Below are 16,161 nucleotides of genomic sequence, written 5' to 3' on the forward strand. Positions count from 1 at the left end.
AGCTTAATTTGGTCGCAATCTGTTATAAAAGAAAACCCTCCATTAAAACAATGAAGAAATTTCATTAAAGCTAAAATAATCTCATCGACAAGCTAAATTCTTGGAGTAAATAAAATTGAAAACTTACCCAGAATGTGAATCTTTTTGTCGAAGAATTAAAAAATAGCTAAAAATAAAAATATAAAATTTGGGTTGAAATCAGATCAACTTTCTTTTTTTTTTTGAGTTTTGGAGAGCTTTGAATATGTTAGAACATTAAAAAGAACATTTTCACCTGTTATTCATGGAACCGGTTGTTCCATGTCAATGATTTCAATGGTTAATATAGATCCATGTGTCTTAGTTGATTGACTTGACTAATTTTTATATAAAAAAGATAAAGTTGATGACCAAATTGCATCATCAGCATTTGAGAAAAAGAATCATATGATACAAAAATAGAAAAAGAAGCAACTTGAAAACTTGGAAAAAGGATGATAATAACCATAAAAAGGGAAAATTCCATAACAAGAAAAGATGATAGAAACTATAAGAGAGATGCTGAAGTTTGGGTTATCTTGATCTGTCCCTAGAACAAGATTGACATTGTGACAGTTGAGGCTGTGATTATAGGTAAAATTAGTTGTGATAAATGTGATAATTTTATCACTTACATTATAAACTTATCAGAAGAACTTAACAAGCCAAAGATCAGCTGACTGGGTTTGAGACTTCTGCCAACTGATCAGAATACTATGTCTTTTCTCTACCCACTGAACCACCAAGGAGATGTGCTTACACTACTAGCTGCAAGCCATAAGGAAAGAAGGGCTTAACATGCATGACTATGTTATTTGAATCAATCAAGTCTTTAACACACATTGTCTCTTGTGGAAGTCTAGTGTCAGAAATAGGAAGGTGAAGTGAGGGGATGGGATATTTAAAAAAGTAAAATAGATTAAATGTTGAATTTGTATTAAATAATACTTTATATTCAGATACAATAATTATTTTCTTACCAAATTAATATTCAGATATCATTTTGTATTAGCTTATCAAATTTAGGAGTGAGTATTTGATCAAATTGAGTGAAAAAATTTCGAGTTAATTGAGTTGATGAGTTCTATTTTATTATCCTAACTCGATTTGAATTTTTTTTCAAATCGAAACAAGTCGAATTGAATCGAGTGAAATTATTCGAATTAAATTAAAATCTTGTTACAGTATAACTAATTCCATATTAGAGCACATAAATGTAAAACCATATATATTTGAAAACTTTTTCAAAGCAAAATTAAGCAAAAAAATACTTTAGTATGATAAACTTGAATCATTAATTAACTTATTTAGGTCCCAAAATTATCATTTTAGAAAACTTTTAAAATTTTAACTTTCTTTATATATTTTTAAATTTTTTTATTTTTTTAAATTATAAAATTTGGAGTTTTTATAAATATTTTGAATTTTTGAAAATTATTTTAAATTTTTTTTATAATTTTTGTTGAGAGAGAAACTAATTTATTCATTTTCAAAATTGACAAGGACCAAAGGGGTATTTACACCAATCTTTTATTCGAATTATTTGAATAATTTGAGTTATTTTAATTTTAAAATTCAACTCAACTCGAACTTAAACCTCAAATTACCTATTCGAGTTGACTCGAATAGCTTCATTTGTTTAACTTAAAATTTGAATTTTTTCGAATCTAATTGAATTTTGCTCACCTCTACAATTAATCTAAAAATATTAGCTTTTAAATCCTTGAACCAATAACCACATAGAACCTCTTTATTTTACTCCTTTCTCAATTTAGTCCTAATGCTTAAATTCTCAATTTTCACATTCGTTCAAATCAATCCTTGGCTGAATAACATTACTAAAATTCTCAAAAATAATTACTAGCTACAAAAATAAATGTCACTTCTCGATAAACCTCACTGTATTTTTTCAGAATTTCACAAAATTCGACACTAAAATTTTTGATTCATTACTGTTCTAATGGTATGAAATTATGTTTTGTTTGTCAATTCAATTGTTTTGCTTGAGGACAAATAAAAGATTAAGAACTTGTTTGGTTGGGTGTAATGGATTAGCCATTACACCCCGAATCGGTGGCCCCACTCAATACAGCGTTTGGTTCGCTGTATTGCCCTAATACGGGCCTAATCCGTTGCGGACGGATTCCGCATTTTGCCTGCTGCACCACCGATTTCTAATCCCTTGCAAAAGCAAAGATTAGGTAATCTGTGTCTCATTTACCCTCCCCTTGCCGAAATCGACTCCAGCCGACCCTCTCCCTCCCAACATCACCAGAAGGTGGCAGCGAACCAAACCTCCAGCCGCTCCCGATTTCAGCTTTGCATCTTTCTCCGACTCGACGGTCTCGGATCTCCGGACGGTTTGAATCGGCAAGTGAGTAATCTCCGCCTCTGAGTAACCTATTTCTTTCCTCTCTGCATGCGATTGTTTCAGTTCTTGGTAAATCGGCGTTCCTCATTTTCTTGCCGGTTATGGTTTTTTTTTCATTATTTGTTTGGTTGTTGATCATTACAAGTTCTTTGCTCCAGCAGTTCTTCATCGCTCCCTCCCCCGATTTCCTCATTACAGGTTTGTTTCCCCCGATTGCATGTGGCTATACAATTGTTTGCAGAATCAAATGCAATTGCTACTCTCTCCTTCTCTTCAAGCTCCTCTATACGATGCATTCTTTGGTTGAGCTCCTTCGCTTGAGTCTCCACATGTTCTTTAAGTACCACTTGAATCTGTCCTTAATACATTAGAACAGTATGTAGTTCAGTTCAGTTCATTCTTTGGTTGGCTTTTGTTAGCGATCATGTGTGTTTCTTGTGAAGCTCCCCCCTCCTTTTAATAAATGCTTTTAAATCTACTCTGTTATTGATTTTTGTCTGGGGGGTCTTGTGTAACAGCATTCATGTATGCAGGAGTGCTTATCTTGTACACTTATTGCTGAAACGACATTGCTCAGAATTTGGCAGGACAAGGATTCAACTGACTTTTGGTACTTATTGAAGTTTCTTTTGAATATTCAACTGTTTGCTTCCTTTCTATCTTTATGGTTTTATATATTCTAGCAGTTTCTTTTGGTACTTGTATAGTCGAAAGGTACAGGGACAGCATTTGGCATATGATATATGAACGTTTTAAGTCTTGGAAATGGAAGTTAACTAAATTTGTTGTGAATTATCTTGTGGTTTTCTTGGTTGGCCAATTAGCATATATATTACTGATAGGTTGTGGAAATGTAAGAGAAGTATATTACTGATTAGAGATGTAAAAAAGTAGTGGAAGAGATGAGTAGGGAGATGATGGTACATTTTGTACTAGTTTAGATTCAGAATTAGGGATTAGGGTAGCTTTATGATGTTTTAACTCAAAACTTACTAGGAATATGTTCATTCTTTTACTACTCAAAACTTACTGAGTTTGCCATTTACTTTTATCTCTTACAATCTGAGTAGATTGGTAATTACAAAGTGCACATGTGGTTGAAGTGAGATTGCAGGAAAAGCCTATTGTAATTGAATTAAATTGTTTGCCCTCTAAGGACCAAAACTGCAGGTGCAGGAATAACTTGGTTTTTAATACAGTCATAATTGTATATGGACGTACAATAATAAAAATATTGGCTGTATATACGTCATATGATAAAATTTATTATAATATAGTATAAAACAAGACACGAATTTATTATGTACTACATAAAAAAAATCAAAGACTTCATTTTATTGACAGCCTAGCTCGATGCCTCTTGGAAAATTTTATTCGTTTCTGAGATAACTGTTGCATTAGGTATATTGACTGTGCAAAAGCAAACAATTTTCTATGAACAAAACATGAGAGATTGATGGTCATTTTCAAGAAATACAATAGCTCTCAAGTTTCCTTGATTTTTTTGCTTTCTCGATGTTAACTAATCAGACATTTGCAATGAGGTTGAACAAAGCAGGGGATAGGGGGTCTGTTTGGTGGAGTCCTCTACTCGGAACTATTGTGCAAATGTTCTCTCTGTTAATTTTAATGGCCATGATACCTTTCCTTCCCTAATTGTTTCTTTTAATGGCATGAAATGCCTCATGTGCCATGATGATATTATTCTGAATAAGTATTCCTGGTATGAAAGCTAATTCGGTCAGTGAAATTAATTTAGGCAGAATTGGTTTCAGTCATGTGCCACGATAATTTTTGTAAAGTTTATGATCATACATGTTTGTATCCAAAAATTCATTTTCATCTATTTAAAAAATTCATAAGTTCATCCACTTAATTAGATAACCCATTAAAGGGTAAAGTATTTGCAATGTTAAATTATGTATTTAAAATATTAGTCTGAACATTTACTCACAATTATATTTTATTTTTTATAAATATATTTTTATATTTTCAATTAGACTTAAATAAAATTTTTAATTAATAAATATGAATATGTGCTGGGTTCCAGCTTATGAATTTTTACTCACAAATATATTTTATTTTTTATAAATATATTTGTATATTTTCAATTAGACTTAAATAAAATTTTTAATTAATAAATATGAATATGTGCTGGGTTCCAGCTTATGAATTTTTTTGACTAAGGTTAATATAAGTTGAGCTTTTCGGGCAGGACTTTTGATTAAGTTTATAATTTGATATATAGTCCTTATATTATATTATATGATTTATTTCATTTAATATATACTTTTTTGCTTCGTCTGCCTTTAATTGCACAAAGTGCGAGGCGTAAAAGAATTCGTATTGCATTGACATTATGGTTGAAATTCTATAGAATTGCGATTTGGTTCTTATTTAGAATGGGTGCCAGCCTTAGCCTACATACTTATAGACCAATGATTAGGTCCTATACCTTAGATGTTTATGCAAAACGAGATTATGTGAAAAGGCTTGTATATGCTAGTGACGAGACCTGTGTTTCACAAGTTAGGATGAATAGAACTGCCTTTTTTAAATTATGTGAGATGTTAGAATCGATAGGGGGATTGAAGTCGTCAAGAAACATGCTGGTTGATGAGCAAGTAGCAATGTTTTTACATATCATCTCCCATCACCTGAAAAATCGAGTTATCAAGCATCACTTTAGAAGGTCTGGGGAAACTGTTAGCAGAGCATTTCATAGTGTTTTAAATGCTATCATACACTTACAAGATGTGTTTTTTAAAAAGCCGGAGCCAATTACAGCCGATTCTTCTGACACAAGGTGGAAATGGTTTAAGGTATTGGACTGAGTTTTATATATAGCTTGTACAACATTAGTTGATTTAGATTTAAATTAGTATTCTAACTCAAGGTTTTCTATCATGTGATATAGAATTGCTTAGGTGCTCTTGATGGAACCCACATTAAGATTAAGGTCCCAACAGTTGATAAACTTAGATATCGAACGCGAAAAGGTGACATAGCAACAAATATGCTAGGTGTTTGTACACCTGATATGCAATTTGTTGATGTTCTTCTGGGTTGGGAAGGTTCAGTTGCTGATGGACGGGTTCTTCGAGATGCCATTAGTAGAAGACATGGGCTAAAAATTCCTCATGGTAAAGTGGATAGTTAGAGGACTTCGAATTACTCATTAAGATTAAACTTTTTTGTGCTGAATTAATCATTTAAAAAAAATTATTTTATAGGTTGTTATTATCTAGTTGATGCTGGATACACAAATTGTGAGGATTTCTTGCACCATTTAGAGGACAACGATATCATTTGAACGAGTGGCGTTAGGGTTATCAGCCAAGTTCTCCGTAAGAGTTTTTTAATATGAAACATGCCTCAGCACGTAATGTTATTGAAAGATGCTTTGGGTTACTAAAACTTAGATGGGGAATACTTAGGAGTCCATCGTTCTATCCTTTAAGGGTGCACAATAGAATTATTATTGCATGTCGTTTGCTCCATAATTTTATTCGAACCCTTATGAGTATTGATCCCATTGAAGCGGAGGTGGGAGAAGGATTACCTAGTAATGTGGTGGATGACAATGAACCGAATATCACAAATATTCATCCATCGGATGCTTGGGCTACTTGGAGGATGGAACTAGCCAACCAAATGTTCGATGAATGGCAAGCATCTAGAAATTAGTTAGGTTTAGGGACAGTTTGAGTTTGACTTAATTTGTTGATGTTATTTTATGTAGCTAGTTTATGAAACTTTGGTCGTGTTTGAATAAAATTCTGTATTGTACTAAACTTGTTGAATTATAATTTAATTTATTTTCATTCAGCATGTGTTATAATTTTAAATTTAGTATTGAGATTTTGATTCATGATATTGAACCAACGATATAATTTTATAAACTGTTCACCTTTTGATTCATGATATTAAAAATAGTAAATAATGTTAATTTGTTTTTTTTTCTTAAGATAATTATGTCAGGTGTTTCACAATCACATGCTTCTTCTCAAGCTTCTGGAGGAACCAAAAGAAAATGGGCTCTAGAAGAAGATGCAGCCTTGGTTTCTTGCATGGTGGACTTGCACAATGTTGGAACATTTAATGCTGATACCGGGTTCAAAGCCGGTTATTTGAACGAGTTGGAAAAAATGCTAGAAAAGGCTTTACCAAATGCAATGTTGAAGGCGAAACCAAATATTGAATCGAGGATTAGGTTACTAAAAAGGGAATGGTCAATCGTCTACGACATGCTTAATGGCCAAAACAATAGCGGTTTTGGTTGGGACGAGCATAGGCAGCTCGTTGTTGCTGAAGATGCAGTTTGAGACTCCTATTTAAAGGTAAAATGTATTTCAAGTCTTTATTTATTTTTTTACCGAACTTATAACTAATATGATTTCCTCATTTTATTTAGAGTCACAAAGAAGCCGCTCAATTCAGACATCGTACTTTCCCTTACTACGACCAGCTTACTGCCATATATCGAGCGACTGGGAAAGATGCTCAAATAGCTGCTGATGTTCTTGAAGAAATAAATGCCGAGGATGTACCTACTGCAGATATGAATGAAGAGAGAAACATATTCTATGACTGCGAAGCTGATGTCTCTTTGGACGACATGGATGTTTCTGGTACGGAGCCGCGAGGAGATAGAGACCAAGGGGGTTCCTCATCTTCAAACAAGAGAAAGAAGAAATCTGCTGCTCTTGATAATATGTATTCTTCATTTGATGAGGCTGCCACTTTATTGGCCAAAAACATCAAGGCCGTTGGCGATCAAATCAGTAGGAGTATTGCCTCCGAGGTGGTAGTTCAGCAGAAGTCAGAAGAAAATCAAAAGATGGAAGAGAAAGCTTCAAATTTATATTCAACCTTATGGGAAATTGAAGGTTTAACTGACGATCAACGGTATGAAGCTTTGAGTAAAATTCCAGATCATCCAACTCAAATAATCGTTTTCTTTAGTTTACTTTCTGTTGCGCGATTGGAATGGGTCAAAAGATTTCTTTCTCACCATTAAAAATTAATGTTCAAACTTTTTGATGTTGTAAAACTATATAACTTATGGATTATGATGTAGAATTTCATTTTGATCTAACATTTTCTTAATATAAGTTAATTATGTTTATGCAGAATATAATTCTCAAGTTATATTTTGATTTTAGTAAATTCATATAAGAACATTATATTATTAAGAATTTTATGAAATTATATATCATTATTAAATTATATTTAATATTAATTATTTTAAATTGTATAAATTCATATAAGAAAATTTATTATTAAGAATTTTATGAAATTATATATTATTATTAAATTATATGTAATAATAATTTTAAATTTTATTAAGTCATATATTTTAATTAAAATATATTTAATATTAATTATTCCAAATTATCTTTTATAGTATCATATATTATGATTTGAGTAAATTCATATAAGAATATTAATTATTAATAATTTTATTAAATTATATATTTTAATTATAATATATTTAATAATAATTATGTTAATTTATATTTTATAGTATCATATATTATGATTTGAGTAAATTCATATAAGAATATTAATTATTAAGAATTTTATTAAATTATATATTTTAATTATAATATATTTAATAATAATTATGTTTAAATATGATTAAATTATTTATTATTGATATTAATAATCTTATTAAAATTTAAATAACAATTAACAATAATGATTTACCCAAACAAATTTATGCTAAGGGTATTCTAGTTATTTTAGTTTTTTCCATTATGCTATTACACCTCTATTCCATTCAACCAAACACAAGATGACTATTACGCCTCTATTCCATTACATTCAACCAAACAATTGATTTACTATTACGTCTCTATTCCATTACACCTCTATTCCAATACAGCGAACCAAATGTGCTGTAAGTGTAGAGGTCTTATAAGTGCTCATATAACTATAAATAAATTGTTATACAACCATACTTACTTTTATCGACATATAACTACAAATAAATTGTCATATACCAACACTTACTTTTATCGATAATCAAATTCTATCGATATAAGAAGGCCTATACCAATAGATTACTTATCTGTCAAACCTGTACATATAAGGATATCTACAATGACAATTCAAAATGATCTCTCAGTATAGATCTTATATATACCTATGATATTTTACTACCGTCGGTATAGGATGAATTCTAAAAAACACTTTCTATGTTTTTTTAATATAAGCAATAATTTTAATTTTAACTTTCAATTAAAATTAATTTTTAGTAAAAATTCTATACCGACGAAAGATTTATTTGTCTCGTCTGTATAAACCTTTTAAAATTTATTACTCCCTTAAAAAAATTACAACACTCAAATTCCCCTATTTATGTTTTAAAATTTGAAACATACCATTTCTCGTTTAGTACTCAGTAGATCTGATCATGGACCGATTTGATGTAAAATTTTAGGTTCGTTTTTTTAGGTTCAAGCTCAGTTTGGCCTAAAAATGAGCTTAAAATTCTATCCAAGCCCAACCCAGACTAAAAATGTTAAATCCGAGCTCGATCTGGTTCAACCGTATTAATTTTTAGATTAGTATTTTTAAATAAAAACAAATCTAAAAATATAATATATCAAATACACTAAAAACATTAAATTAATGTTTCCCAACAAATTAAAAATACATTAAAAAAAGTCTTTATACATAAATAACATTAAAATAATTACAACTTAGCAAGCAAATGCCTCTAAAATAGTAGTAACATTAACAATAAAACAAGAGTTATACAATATTCAAACAATAACAACAAAATACTAGTAGTATGATAACGAAATTGTATGAAAAAAACAATGAGATGATGACAAAACAGAAACGAAACAATAGCAAAAAAATTGATTCGGGTTGGATCGAACTAGAATCGGACGAAAAAATCTTATCCGAAGTTCGACCCATTTAAAAAACTGACCTTATTTATTTGTTTAAGCCCATTCTATGAGTGGCTTGACTTGTGATCAAGTTAACACTCAGCTTTATTTATTTTTATTTACTGTTCTAACCCTAACCCTAAATCTCAACCTTTAATTTCATTTTTTTCACTTTTAAGTATTATCTCTTTGATCAAATTTGCAGGTTAATTTGGTATTGCTCATCACTACTAGTTGGGCTGACATCTACACGAGCGGAACATCACGGGAGCTAGAGGGTGTTTTGGACCTTGCCAACATCTTTTACAAATACTAAAAGCTGTTTAAAAATTTCATAGAAAAGATTAAATAATTTTAGGTTAGTCCCCAATAACTAGAAAAAAAGTTATTATAAAAATAGAAACATTGATAGCATAGTTGAAAAGAGCTGCAGGAAGAGAATTAAAAATAGAGATAATAGCAAGTATGTTATGCTCTTTCATGGCCGTAAACAGGTACTACATTTTAGCTATCAACTCTCTACTTAGAATATTTCTTGAGTCTTTTAACAATTAATATCATTTGATCTAAGCTTATTTTTTGATGTGTATGATTCATAATATGAGAGTTTCATTTTTAAACTTCTTTGAAGTTTTACTTAAAGAAAAAGGAAAGAGTTTTAGAAAGACATGGATTTTAGTGGTTCCCCATATGTAAGGTATACTAAGGAAGCTTTATTTTTTTAATTTGTTGACTCACTTTTCTCTTTCCTTACCAAACTCAATCAAATAAAAAACCAAAAAGAAAATTACTATCCCCAATACTCCTCTAGACAACGACAGAAGCAGATGAAGTGGAGAAAGTTGAGAGTAAAACACAAGGAATCAAGAAGGACGAAAACCAACAAATTCGAGTGAATTAATACTTACAGAAAGCATGGGTTCGATGGAAATATTAAAATAATACGATTTTTTATTGTCAACATAATTAATATAAATATATTTATTTAATTGATTAAAGAGATAATATAGATGTTAAGCTATGTGGCTTTGGCTCTTTCCATCAGCAATACAATATTGATGGCAAGCTAGTTGCTGTTGGTGTGGTAGACATCCTTCCTCGATGTTTATCAAGTAGGTATTTATTCTGGGATCCTGATTATGCGATTTTATCGTTGGGTAAATATTCAGCTCTGCAAGAAATTGATTGGGTGAAAGAGAACCAAGTCTATAGTGCTAGTCTTTAGTATTATTGTATGGGCTATTACGTACACTCCTGCAGCAAGATGCGATATAAAGGATCATATTACCCATCCGAGCTTCTTTGTCCTCTTCGTTACCAGTAAGTTCAGCCTCCGATGACTGTGCGTTTACTTACATTTTTCCGTTTATAATGCATTGATGTTAAAGTTTCTTAAGGCATATAATGACATCGAGCAAATTCTTCGATGCCCCTAACTCTTGCTTATTTTAATGATTCAAAAGTTCCTTAAGATGCCATCATTTGAATGCTTTATTATCATTGGTGTTAAAAGTTTCTCAATGCAAATAACAAAGAGCTGGGGGCATCAAGGAATATTTCCAGGTGGATTTCATTTCATATGGCAAGGCCATTGCTCGATAAAAAGAAATCTTGTGTTCCTGAAAGTGTTTTGGAATCGCAGCACGATGACATCGGCTTAGAAGACTCAAATGACGTTCTTATGGATGACGAAGAACAGATTATTGGAGCCCAAAACAAGTGGCTTGAGATCTGCTGCGATAGCTGATGGTGATTTGAGTAATGTTTTAGTCGAACTGAGCGGATCTCTAGTAAGATACAAGGTAAGTGAAGCTAGGCACTTCTTATTTTCAGTTTTACTTTGAGTGGTAAATTTTAGTTAGAAAAGAACATAACAATTAAGCAACTGGCAAGAGTTTAGAGATTTTTATCTCATGATTTCCGATCCTAGTTTGAACATTGATCCACAATATATTTGTTAACTAAAAGTAGGTGCAGTTGATCTTCAGTCTCTGCCATATATACTATAGAATGCATATTTATGCAAGTACATAGCCATAATATAGTGAAGGGATTCAGACCCTTATATCGTAAGCTAAATGTAAATCTCCTTTAATTATCTTCTAGTACAAAATGTCTTATTCTATTTAAGGGTTTTCTATTCGAAGGATCTTCAACGAGCATTTGGTCCCTACCTGGAAAAGCAATTGCACAGCTACCAGAAAGTGGTAGGCGAAGAACTGTCCGAGCGTATGGTTTATTCACCAGGCTAATTTTATTTGGTTTGCTTGACTTAGAAATTCAGTCTCAAATCAGTGTACCTTCCAAGTCTTTTGTAGCTTTCCGGTTGCCTCGAAAGAGAGCTGTTATGAACTTCATGTTGAGTTTTCGGGTTCATCAATCAGAATTAAGGGAATGTGAGATATCCTGTTGGTGTGGGAATCGAAATCAGGTGAGTTTCTCTGGTTCTGATATTCGAATATGCCATTTTAGTGTTATTGTAGTGACTATGTGTGGTATTAAATAATGTTTACTCTTGCCTCTATAAGCAAAAATTATTTTCCTCAACCCCAACTTCCCTCCCTTCTTTTATTCTGGCATTTTAGTTAAAAAATTTGAAGTTTGTGATATTAATTTATTTTCAGTGATAATTACTCGTGTAAGAATAACTTCAATTAAGAGTTGGTGTTATGAGTCGATGGGTATAAATTCAGTTATGAAAATTATAGAAATATCTTTCCCTAATTAAAAACTATACATATGATAGGATTTAAACCTGTCCCAGTTGAATTAATAAACCTTTTAAATTTACTATTCACTCAAAGCTTCATTTGGGGTGTCTTAATACACTTTTATTTTAATACACACAATTTATTATCTCCTTCAGTTGTATGTTTATTTTTCTAGTTAAGCTCCTGATTAAGTTGGTGTCAAGAGTCAACCGGATACTAATTCGGTTAGAAAAATTACGAAAATGTTTGAGGGTATTTGAGGGTATTTTAGTCTTTTCATTTCAATTAATATCAATAAAATATGCATATTGTGGGATTTAAAGCCACACCAATTGAATTAGTAAAACTTTAAATTTAGCTTCATTTGGTGTGTCTTATACATTTTTATTTTATCATGCACAATTTATTATTTCCATCAATTGTATATCTATACTATTATTTAAGCTCCTGACTGAATTGGTGTCACGAGTTTATCGTGCACCAACTTAGTTAGGGAAAATATGAAAAATGTATTTTCGTAATTAAAAAATATTATTTTATTGAATTGGTGTCATAAGTTAACTCGACACTAACTCACAATTAATGACAAAATTATGCTAAATAATTGTAGTGCATTTAATATTGTTTATCTCATTTATTTATGTGCTTAACTTTGGTTTCACTCATAATTTAATCTAATTTTTTATTTTAATATCATACATATTTAATATATTATTATAATTAATTAATTTCAAATCATACATTTTTTATTTATTATATATTATTTTTAAATATATGTATATATTTTAAAATTCCCACACGTATACGCATGATAAGAATTTTAGTATATGAAAATTTCTCGTCTTAATATTGGTAAGTATGAGTGTTCTTATATTTTAGTGGCTAAAAAGTTTTTTTTTTTTTGAAGTCCCTATTCCAAGTGGCTAAAAGTTAGAATGGCCGAAGTGAGATTATTTTATTTTCCAAAATGGCACAACAAATCCAAAAATGATTGGCCCAAATAGCTTATAAACCCTCATTATGTTTGGCCCTTTTCCATGTTCCATTTGTTTTTAGCACTTTTTCATGTTCAATTTATTTTCTTGAATCACCTTTTCATGTTCTAATCTTCGTGCTAATTAAGGTCCTTTTTTCTTGGCGTTTCTTGGTCATAATTGAATTGACTCATCAATTTTTGGTATAATTAGGAATGGATCTATGTATTTGATTTTGTTACGATTTGGGAATTTGGCCCAAAGACCGAGACAAAATAGTGGACTCTATTGTGAGCTGTAATAGTAGTAGTAGGAATGTGTATAAATACACCATGTGTTTCTCTTAATACAACACGAGAAAATATTACTCAATAGATTGTTTTTCCTTGGATGTTATTCAGATTTTGATATCTAATTTCTATCCTCATTTGATTTGAGATGTCTAAATCTATTTTTTATTTACATTTAAAAAATGTTTTAAAATTATGTGATATATTAAATTGAAATAGTTATTGTATGATGATAGAAGGGATATTTTATTTAGAAATTTGGATGGTAAATTTTGGATTTAACATGTATAATAAATTGATTCAGATTTTAAAAGAAGTAATGGGATCCATATTCAGGTGTTATAGAAATTGTAGGTAATTGATTTATTGCCATTTCTAAGTATAATCAACATGGCCAATAAAGACATGACAAAACACGAAAACTTACATAAAGATGACATTAAAATGTCTCGAAATTCCAACAATAAAATTTATCAATACATCAATTTTTTTTATAAAAATAGAAAATCATGAATATCCGAATTGGGGGGGGGGGTTTGTAAATCGACCTATGATCAACTGCTAAAGCTAGCAATGAAGGTAATAGGACCTTTTCCAGTAATTGCAGCTTGGAGTCCAAATATAAGAAAAGCAACCATAGCAAGCCTTGAATGCTTGATTTCAGCCAATTTGAGGTTATCAATTTTGTCAGGATCAGAGGCTAACCCAAGTGGATCAAAATAGCCACCTGGGTAGAGCCTTTTCTCAGGCTCAAGTACACTATTTCTTTGAAACTCTATGTAACCAATTACCAATACTTCAATCCATATTAATGTGGTCAACGAAAATGGAAGTGGTTGCCCTAAGTAAGATGATCCTTCCACTAATTCAACCTGAAATTGAAAATTCATAAATAACAACAAATACAATGGAATATTTAACAAAATTCAGCATTTTAAATACAAAATATTCACATGAATATCATTTTCATCTCCATGCTTACATTTTGTACATATAGCTGAGAAATTCTTTCAAAAAAATTTATGACAATTATACCTATTCAAAAATTGAACAGGTATCACGTTGGGCTGAAGCTTGGATAAGGAATAAAATAAATTATAAGCTAGAATGAGTATAATTACCATAGATGATTTTGTATTAAGAGTCAAATTGTATTTTATCTCATCTATTTTAAAAAATGGGTAAATTAGTCCTCGTACATTAAATCAAAGAGCAAACTAGTTTGGTTAAATTTTCTTGAGGCACATGTGACACGCCATGCGTAACTGTTTGGTTATTTTGTTAGTAACGCCAGTTTTTAACAGTAAAAATGGTTGAAATTTTTAATAGAATGATTAGTTTGCCTTTTTATTTAACGTACATGGACTAATTTATTCATTTCTAAATAAAGGACACAAAATACAATCTAATTCTTCGTATAAGGGCTTTTGTGATACGTTTACCTAGTACAATCATATTAACCTCATATTTGGATATGGTTACCGCTGTATCCAAATAAAAAAATTATAGTGTTTTGTTTAAAATAAATGGTTTGAATTTTTTTAAAATTTTGAATTAGTCCTTTATTTTTCGGGTAAGACATCCTATTTTGAAAAATTATGGGCCGGGGATGCCTAAAAATCTACATTTTAAAGAGGTCATAATATAATGTAAAATTATTATTGTTGTTATTATTATACGTAAAATTGCGTGGAACATGGTACATTATACAACTTACCTTTCCTGCGTCTTGCCATGCAACTCCAGTGAGTGCCTCAACAGCAATGGCACCAAGAGTTCCCAACATCGCCCATCTTCCATGAATCAGTTCACATTCTCTAAACCTTTGCAACCCGAAGACCTCTGTGTACGGTTGAAACGGTGTCGGCTTCAGCTCTGCTGTCTCCTTAATCACCCCGATTATCTCACCAGCCTCATTCTTGGCCAAGTTCTGGTCCAATGAGTCCAAATCAAATTGCAAGTATTCTGCTGGTTTAGCAAAGCCGAAAGGATCGAACCCTCGGTCTCCTATCATTGTCCCGTCTAGCCATTCCGGTGCGCTCGCATTGGGGAACCAAACAAGGCGGTCGGATGGTGGTTTCGGGGCTGCTTTTTTGGGTTGTGGTGGTGGTGGTGGTGGTGCTTTCTTGGTGCCAAAACTAAACCCAAACCTAGCTTGGATTCGACCAGAGCTTATCAGGTTAGGGTTGTAAATACGAGTCCCGAAGAAATGTGACGCCGTGGCAGCTGCGGAGGTGGTGATGGCCATGGATGGGGATTAGCTGGTGGTGCTCGTGGTGTAACTGAAGAGTTATAGGTCTACAAGTAGACCAAGCTTGAAATATATATTATAGGGTAAATAACATGTAGACAATGATACATCAGAAATCATTTCATTCATTATCAACCAAGGATTTAGATTTTAGAGAAAAAAAAAAGTGAGATTAAAATATTAGAATATTAATTTTTTTTAAAAATGACTTGTTAAGTTTTTTAATCGATTGATTAAAATTAAAAATTTTATTTTAAAAGTGTAGGAAGCTTGTCTTAATGTATGCTTTTTCAAGTCTTTTTTTCCCTCAAAATTTTGTTGCTTTTCTTTTATTTTATGAATTGATAGATGGGAATGAGAATTTTAGGGCCCTTATTTGTGCCTTATCCCTTTGTGGGTGAGGTTGGATGATTGATGGCTTCTTCACCTTATTATTTTGTAGGGTAATTCAAGGTTCTTTTGTCATTTTCAAGCATAGATTTAAGGATTCAATATAACCAAACAAGTGCCTTGATTCCATCAGACTCAAATTCATATTTACTAATAATCAATGTTTTATTTATTCCTAAAAATTGTTTTAAATTTAATTATAAAACATTAAAATACAAGCTTTGATTTGACCCAATCTAATAGGGCGGATTTTT

General features: G+C 31.2%; 1 protein-coding gene and 1 pseudogene across 1 annotated transcript; one reads left to right on the forward strand and one right to left on the reverse strand.

Moving 5' to 3' along the window:
* Window positions 1-6,950: 6,950 nt before the first annotated feature.
* Window positions 6,951-11,065, forward strand: LOC121218429 (arginyl-tRNA--protein transferase 2-like; annotated as a pseudogene).
* A 2,607-nt stretch (window positions 11,066-13,672) lies between these two features.
* Window positions 13,673-15,867, reverse strand: LOC107900536 (chlorophyll a-b binding protein CP29.3, chloroplastic). Its single transcript, XM_016826160.2, has 2 exons — window positions 14,984-15,867; window positions 13,673-14,138 (listed from the first exon to the last, which is right to left on the reverse strand). Exons 1-2 carry the CDS (start codon window positions 15,512-15,514, stop codon window positions 13,821-13,823), a joined length of 849 nt encoding a protein of 282 aa, XP_016681649.1. The 5' UTR covers window positions 15,515-15,867; the 3' UTR covers window positions 13,673-13,820.
* Between the last annotated feature and the right edge of the window lie 294 nt (window positions 15,868-16,161).

Source organism: Gossypium hirsutum, chromosome D06, assembly GCF_007990345.1.
Source record: "Gossypium hirsutum isolate 1008001.06 chromosome D06, Gossypium_hirsutum_v2.1, whole genome shotgun sequence".
Lineage (NCBI taxonomy): Eukaryota > Viridiplantae > Streptophyta > Magnoliopsida > Malvales > Malvaceae > Gossypium > Gossypium hirsutum.

What these genes read in the sequence shown, in the direction of transcription:
- LOC107900536 (XM_016826160.2), bottom strand. Translation starts at nt 15,514, where the DNA reads ATGGCCATCACCACCTCCGCAGCTGCCACGGCGTCACATTTCTTCGGG. An exon ending in CATGGCAAGACGCAGGAAAG is followed by an intron (nt 14,139 to 14,983) that starts GTAAGTTGTATA and finishes TTTCAATTTCAG; the next exon opens with GTTGAATTAGTGGAAGGATC.